At 41.0% G+C, this 8,471-nt stretch overlaps 1 protein-coding gene across 3 annotated transcripts in view; it reads left to right on the forward strand.

Annotated features, from left to right (window-relative positions):
• erbb4b (erb-b2 receptor tyrosine kinase 4b) overlaps window positions 1-6,328 on the forward strand; it is a 237,843-nt gene extending 231,515 nt beyond the window's left edge. For all 3 annotated transcript variants that reach the window (XM_088315296.1, XM_088315294.1, XM_088315295.1), the window contains exons 26-28: window positions 711-954; window positions 1,084-1,212; window positions 2,000-6,328. In XM_088315296.1, coding sequence (XP_088171422.1) covers window positions 711-954; window positions 1,084-1,212; window positions 2,000-2,694 — 1,068 coding nt within the window. In that variant the 3' untranslated portion in view covers window positions 2,695-6,328. The remainder of the gene's footprint in view (window positions 1-710; window positions 955-1,083; window positions 1,213-1,999) is intronic.
• Window positions 6,329-8,471: the final 2,143 nt, after the last annotated feature.

Here is an 8,471-nt window from a genome sequence, read left to right on the forward strand (position 1 = left end):
AGATGATCTCATATTGCACGGAAGTGTTATGGGTGGCTAGGGAGGATGAAAAATAAATTGTGTTTCAAGCAGAATAGAAATAGCGCAGGAAATATAGATAGGGAAGCGACGCGGTAAAACTGCTGAAAACAAATCTAGCTCAATAATGGAGGACAGAAATCAGGATTTCGGTTTATTACCAGGATACTTTTAATACTTTGTACTTTGTAGTGCTATTTAATTTTTTTTGTTCAGCTCTGGAAATCTTAAATATGATGATTAGTCGACAAGTTTTTTTTTGGATCATTGATTAATCGTTTAGTTGCATTTTTTTCATTTTAAATTATCCAAATTCTCAGAATTTAAATTTCTTCTCCAATTTCTGTAGTCCTGCATCAGTGCAGACTGATAATCTTTGTGTTGAATCAAAATTAATCCAACCATTTCCTTGAAATTTGGAAAACAATGATCAATATTTATTTTACGGAAACAAATCAGTGACGGAATCATAATTGATTTCTGTTTTTTAATTTTTATTTGAAATAATGTTCTGTTGTTTTTTTAATGTATTTATTTATTCATTTATTTATTTATTTATTAATGAAAGCCTTCAGAAAAATCCTAAATTCAGATTTTTTTTTTTTTTTGGGGGGGGGCATGGGGTTGCCTGTTTCTTTTTTTTTTTTACTAACCTGAAATCTTTTCTTTCCCTCCCCTTTTCTCCCCTGCAGTTTTGCTACCAGGATCCCAATTTTAGCAGGCAGGACACGATGGCCACCCTCCCAAGAGCTGTGTCAGTTCCGCCTGTGAGTGGCACGTGCCTCGTTTCGCAGGACCTGGCCTCGGGAGGGCAGACCGGCGGCGGATTTGCCCGTGCCAAACAGGAAGATCTGCGATGTAACGGCACCTTAAGGAAGCAGGCCTCCCCGAGATCAAGCGTCCTTGTGGCTGGATCAGCACTTTCTACAGGACAAGGTCAAATAGAGTGGTACTTAGAACTTGAAGAGACTGCTGAGAATGATAATATTTTATGTGTGTCTGTATAATCCATCATTTAGATAAGGATGATGGTCATATTGTCTCTGTTGCATTTTTTTTCATTAGGCGGCCGTGAGGACTGCGGTGGCCAGCGTTACAGCGCGGACCCAACTGGTCTCCTTGCAGAACGAGGAAGCAAGGGGGAAAAGGAACAGGATCCGTACACGACGACCATGCGGGAGAAGAAGAGCTCAGGTTACTTTGGCAGTAATGCGTAAACACACTTGGAGGAACTGAATAAATATATTGCGGAATCGTCAGGCACTTTATTACATCGCTTTTCAAATGATCACCTGAGGAGCAGCTGGTTGAGTGGGAAATAAAGCCCATTTCTTAAACGGAAACAGGAAACAAGGTTTATTCATTTAATTTTTTTTCAAATTCAGCGGGCCGGATTAAAACGTTTAACGGGCCGCATGTGGTCCCCGAGCCGTAGTTTGCCCACGCCTGCTCTAGTTACTCAAATGTGTTCTAGAATTTCAGCGTATCATTTTGAATGCATCGTATGCTGCGTGCGGTGAAAGTGGGAGTCACTTTGTTAACGCTCATTAATATTCAGTATCACGAAAGTCCGACAAATTACGCCGCGGATCAAATCTGTTGTGTTCGATTTTTATGCTAATTCAAACTAAAATTGGCGTGCTGATTCCAAAATTTGATTTCAGTTTCCCCGTCAAGTTTTTTTACTTGCTGTTGTAAGACTTGTCAGCTTATTACGAGTGGACTCACCCACAGCTACGTGGCAACTTGTTTGTGCAGTCGCAATTGAGGCAGTGCGGTGAGAGGTGTGTGCAGCTCCCAATGGGTACAACCAGTATCTAAAAACTGAAAGCTCGCATAGTCGGAATTGCTGCTGCTCTTTTTCTTAACATTGTACCCGCGGGCACTGAATACAACTCGCATTTATTTGGACTTAAAGCAAAGATTAACTGAGGTTTCTCAAATCGATCCAAACCAATGTAAATCATCTTCCTGTTTACAGAGTACATCAACCCTGTCGAAGAAAACCCTTTCATTACACGCCGCAGAAATGGAGAAGTTCATGCGGTGGTCGACGCAGGAGGCTGCCACACTCTGCACAAGACCGGAACTGTTGCCTCCGCCGCTTCCGCTGCCGCCACTTCCAGCAGCGGCCACTCCGCCCACAGGAACGAAGACTATGTCAACGAGCCACTTTACCTGAATACCTTCCTTAACACCGGGGACAAGAACGGATTAGCTTCTACCGTCTCATTTTCTGTCCCGGGGACCTCTGTTGCCCCGACGGTATCGCAGACAGTCAACAAATCAACATCCAGCCACGCCGTCCCCTCCTTGGGATACGTGCTCGCCCCTGGCCACCTCCCCCACCCGGCGTATCCATCACACACCTTGCATCCAGGGCATTCGGGACATGCCGTGCACTCAGGCATTACCGGCGGCACCATCATGTTCGATAAGAAAAGCAAGAAGGCTTCTTTTGACAATCCAGACTACTGGCAGCACAGTCTCCCTCCCAAAAGCTCTCTGCACAACCCGGAGTACCTGCAGGACTGCAGCACACGCTTCTTCTACCGGCAGAATGGACGCATCCGCCCCGCTGTTGCTGAAAACCAGGAATACTTGTCGGAGGCGGCGATGAAAGCCGGCAATGTGTTACCGCCCCCTCCCTACAGACAGAGAAACACTGTGGTGTAGTCACCCACCTGTAGCACGCGACAAGACAGACTCAATCGGGGAGAAGAATGAAGCTAAGTCACGTGACCAAACAGTCTCAAACCGGATTCTTCTTGGAGCCGGTGTGAACGCCTCTGTGATTTCAGACTCAGCATGTACGGACAAGTGCTATATTAGCAGTATTACAAAATGTCTCTCGTTCTTTTCTTCCACACGATCTGTTTTCTTGTTTCAAAAGCAACATGCTCAGACCTTTCTGCGGTAGGTCCGCAAAACAAAAGTAATTACGAGTACGGATTTGTGATGGAGGAGGGAAAACCATCCAAAAATAGTGGATAGCCCAAAGAGAGGATTATCGCCATGACTGATTCATTATAATTCTACTTTCCATAATCATAAACTAATAATCCCCGTCGCCTTTTGTGAATACTTCCCACCGAGTTGAACCCGCTCATGGCCGCCAGCACGCGTTGGCATTGTAGTCTGCGAAAGTGATGCAAGCCCGCAGAGTTGCCGTGACTTGACTGCCGTCATGCTAAAGCCCAGATGTTGCAAAGCCGCATTCTTCTTTTACACGTTCTTGCACCACTAATGGAATTCAAATATTCATCACATGCAGTATTGTTCTTTACACACACACGCCGCCGGCCTTGTCACGCCACGCTAATCTCCAAACGTGAATTCCTAACGAAATCTGAAACGTAAAAGACATTTCAGATCTACCCGTTGCAACCCAAAATGTATTTCTCCGAGAGAAGCGCCATTAACCTTCACACTGAATACGCCGCCGTTCTCCTACGACGACAAAGGTGCTGTGTGCGGAAATTGTCAACATTACATAAATGTCAGCGCAATTTGGTGGAAAGTTAGCTGAACGTCTGTCGGAGAGCTTCTAAAGGATTACTGCCTTGACTCAAGTGTAAACGCTTATAAGGTAACCTTTTCCACCGTCATGTTTTCCTTGTTCTCATGCCATTCCGCCTTGAAAAGATTGAAGATGGAAAAGGAAAGAACCTCTATCGTGAATTATTGCTCAATTTTTAGACTTAAAAACTTGCCATTGAGTTATAAATGAAATCGATAATAATAAAACGATAAGATTTGGCCCGTTTGCTGCGTTCAACTTTACACAAATTCCAGCATACGAACTAGCGATAGACCGATCTTCTTTTTTCAGGCCCCATACCGATTTTTAGTGGCTACGGAGGCCGATAACCGATATCTGGAGCAGATATTCATTTCTCGAAAAAAAAGGGTATAATGGTGTCGAAATGTTGAAAAATAAAAACTCCAAAACTAAAATAATAAATGCACGTTTATTAATCAACTTTGGTGATTTACAACATGTTAAAACTTAAATTTTAAAAGTCGGACAAAAAGTGCACGGAGCTCCTCGGCTGCATGTCTTATGGATTTTGGCAAAGTTATTTGTAGTGCGTGTGACTCGAGGTGAAAAAGCAAACAGGCAGCTTACTGCTGATTGGCTGCTACCCACTGCACAAGGAACCAATCAGATGGTGCTGTGGGCTGGTCAATCTGCTTCTGCAGGCAGGGTGACCAGCTCAGCAGAGAGAAAGAGGGAAGTGTGTAAAACCCAATTTTAATTTATCGGCCTTGAAAATTATTAAAAAGGCCGATGCCGATTATCGGCAAAATGCCAAATATCGATAATCGATCTATCACTAATACGAACCACCAAATGTTTCAGTTCTATTTTTTTAAGACCAATTCTATACTTTGTGGGTATAGGTGTCTCAAATTAAATTTTTTCATGTAAATGTGGAACATTGCAATGTAATTTTCTTTGTGAGTTATACAAGTCCATTTTTTGCCATTAGCGCTCGTGTGTGCGTTAAGTATATAAGTGACAGTAGTTGAGTCAGCAGAAGGCTCCATAATGGATCAAAATGGAAAAGAAAAGGCAATCTTATGGAAGAGAAAACCCAACGGAGGGCTCTCTTGCAGCCAAGTGGCTTTTAGCTTTTGGAATGCTACTTCATCCACTTTCCCTTGTTGTTCCGAGGGGGGGAGCGGGGTGGGGGGATCCCCGACATCTCACCCATTGCACCCACTCAGAAACCCTCGACGACCGGCAGACAATAGGTTGTAATCTCACAGCAAGTACGAGGCTAACGGATTAGCATTCGAGAAACGTTTCCTCACCAATGTTGCGAAAGCGCGGCAGTAAGATGGTGCAACAACTCCGAGTGTTGACCGCAAGTGTCATTCTTCTCTCTTTTACCTTTCAAGTGTAGAAATAAGATTTTTTTTTTTTATACATGCACCTACACTATACTTTCATTGCGAGGAAGGAGAATATGTATAGATGGTCAGACGGGAGGAGTGAAATGTTTTTATTTCCAGTTCATAGCATATATTGCAGGCAATAAAAAATGATGACCATCAAAGTTACATTTTATATTTGTATAAAACTAGTAAACTGTTTGTTTGTTTTTTCACAATTCCTATTTAACTAGCTCTCACAGGTGTTAAGGCTTCGAGGCTGGCCTCCACTATAAAAGGTATTGTATCACTTCAGGAAATATTGTGCAAGCTGAAGTTTTATTCTTATTGTACGCAATTTATTTTCATGCTGGGTCTGTCGTTTCATTTGCAAATTTTTACCCTGAAAAACCTCAGCAAAGGTGAATTTGAAAGTGTCCATATTATAATGATTTTGAACAACTACTTGTGGCTTTTGTATGTACTACTGACCGACTAACATGATGATGGAATCGTTTTAATATTCTGGAAAAAGGCTGATTCTTATTTAAAAACATTATTACATGTTGAGTTGATGATGTGCTAATCAACTTTGTCAATTTCTTATTTCTGTGCTTTGATTATTCATATCACAAGGACAGCCCCCCCACCACCACACACACACACACACACATTCAGAAATGGTCTAAAGGAAGAACTGGAAATGCACATCCTGTCGTACTTTCTGTGAGAAGGTCACTCGTAATCACTCAGCTCGGAATAGTCAGAGCACCATAAGACTTAAAAAGTCTTTTTAAACGAGAACAGTCTTTGTATATGTACTTTCCTGTATCCAAAGTGTGTGTGTGACTGCCACACATGATTTTTAAAGTGTGCATCAACACGATGTTGGCGCAAGAGGGACGTTGGACCAAGCACAGTTTTACAATGTAATTACTAGAAGGCGCTGTTGGAAATTCCAGCGATACTTTTGTTATAACCTAGTCATAAATGTTTCTGATCAGTTGTTGTTAATTAAAAATACATTGGTAGGATTTTCGTAGACGTCAGCTCTAACAAAGGCACCAATGTTCCTTTTTCAAGATGAGGATTTTGTTTTCCTCGGGTTACGCGGTACTCGACCTAGACCGTTTCGACTTTACGACGCCAGAGTCTCGTCCGCCATTTTAGGTTCACAGTGAAGGCAATTTTTTTTCTGTATGTGTCCTGCATCTGATTTATTTTTATGACTGCCCGAATGGCTCAATTCCGATTTTTTTTTTTTTTTTGTAAACCCGACCTGGGTCGCTTTCATATGTGGTTCCAGATCGTATACATATCGGATTTTTTGTAACGCAACATAGCGATACTGACTGTTTTGATTCTCCGTGAATCTGCAACGTGGTTTCCAATAATGACATCTGCATGAAATTAAATCGAAAAGCCTCGCTTCATTTCATAATAAAAAGAAACGTCTGCGCCTGCTCCACGTTGGATCACAATTACCTCCGTAAGCATAGTGACGTCGTAATTGCGATTTACGCGGAAATTCGGGTTGCGTCGCAACAAAAACTGAAAACCCGAGGACTGCCTGGATTTCTCTTTGCATTGTTGCATTTTCGTGACCTTTTTTTTTGTTTGTTTTTTTTGCGGGGCCTCCTTTCTGTAAATAGCTTTAAAGTATACATACATATACAGTATATCTAAATATATTACATAAGCGTAATTTGACACATTTTTCAAATGCTTGCAGGGTCTCTTGTTAGCCCTTCATCCCCCCGTGATTGTGGGATTGTACTTTGAGCACAACTTAGTGAACTGTGACCTCCGCTCTTGCTCATTTTGTTGCGGCTTTTATATGATTATTATTATTATTATTATTGTGTGTATCGTATACTCACATATTCTCCATAGTTCACGCAATAGACTTGATCTCTCTGATATTTTCTACTGTTTTTAGATGCCCTTGCGATACTGATAGCTATTCAACATGACGTATGACAACGATTTCACTCGACGCGCCGGTATTTGAGGCTTGATTTCATTCCCGTAAGTTAATAACCGTTTGCACTAACTTCATTCAGTCATTGTTTGTTTTAATGGGTGAGTACATTTGGGTACAATGCGGATTTCTGTAGCAATATAATGGCACAACCCCGAGGGGCGTTTAATGATTCTCTCATAAAGCAAAGTGTCATATTGATGGAAGATGCTTTTTCAAGTACTCTTTGAAAAAAAATTTCAAAACAGTTTGAGCTTCATAAATTGCTTCGGTCGTATACTGTATCCACTCGTAGCTACATTAAAAAAAAATCTGAGTTTACCAAATCATTTACATCAGGATTTTTGTCATCTGACCTTGCTTGGTATTTTTATTTTTTTTTTATACGTTAGTCACAAGTGAGAAGAAACCGAATGGATGGCGCGGTGCAAATTGGGGCACCAAGGTTTACGGAGCTCAACATTCGTTCGAGAGTCGCATAATTAGTTTGGAATTTACAGTCTCCACTATCAGGAGGTTTATAATTTCAAGAGCATTTCATGGATGCACAATTTTCCAATCAGAATGAAGCACAACTTGTGTTGTAAATAGAGGCTGTGTGTGAAGAAACAAAAGGGTCGTGCTTTTACAGCACACTGTACGCTCGTGACTTACTACTGCGATTATGTTTAAATGTTATTGTCCAGAGGGAGGGGAGGTGGTTCCATTAAATGGAGATGCCTGAGTTGGCAGACTTACTACTGTTGATACTACTTTTTGAAAATGTATGAATATTTGCACAGGTTATTTTGCCAGCAAACCCGGCCTAATGTAAGATATAATACAGTATATAACATGTCCATCGAGCGCTCATTAAAGTTCGCCATAATTTCCAAATACATCCACAAAGAACTTTATCATGAGAACTCTCAATGATTGTTTTTCATGAAAAAAAAAATAAATAAATTACAATTACTGGGAACTACTTTACAGGGCAGAAACCATTTCTTTTCACTGGTTGATTGGTAAATTTCCGTCAAACTGACATGTAAAGATGTATCCCTCTGTTTTGTTACATGAATCTGTCAAAACTATATTTTTAATTCAATATAAATAAAGATCAGTCAATATTTAAAAAACGGACTGTGCTTATCTCTTTTATTTGTAAGAAAATTGACCAATCATTGTTGAGGTTAACTGTTAGGATTGTATTTTGGGGCCAGCATGGATTTGCTATAAAATAAAATTGCTTCATTGGCCACCAAGAAACTGCATATCCTCATTTTAAGATGCACACGTTCTCAAATTGTATGCCCAGGCCTGTTAGACCGAATGTTGGTATTTTGGCATATTTAAGATGGCATATTTGTTAAAAAAAAAAAGGGTAGTTTGCGTCACTGTGGGTGTGAACACAGCCAATTCCTTTTGCTGTCAATCAGAGCAGCTTCTCTTGTTGGCTTTAAATGTGGCACACTCGTGCGTCAGTTGTCACTAGAAGAGCGGAATAAGGAAATCCAGGCTATTGCCAACTTTCTATTCGAAGTTTCCATCAAACACGCCACAATAACTCATTCTGTCTCTGCCCTTTTCTTGATGGGTTCTGAAAAAAAAAAAA

Source organism: Idiotropiscis lumnitzeri, chromosome 14, assembly GCF_059441095.1.
Source record: "Idiotropiscis lumnitzeri isolate Australia: NSW breed Sydney's pygmy pipehorse chromosome 14, RoL_Ilum_1.0, whole genome shotgun sequence".
In the NCBI taxonomy this organism is placed as follows: Eukaryota; Metazoa; Chordata; class Actinopteri; order Syngnathiformes; family Syngnathidae; genus Idiotropiscis; species Idiotropiscis lumnitzeri.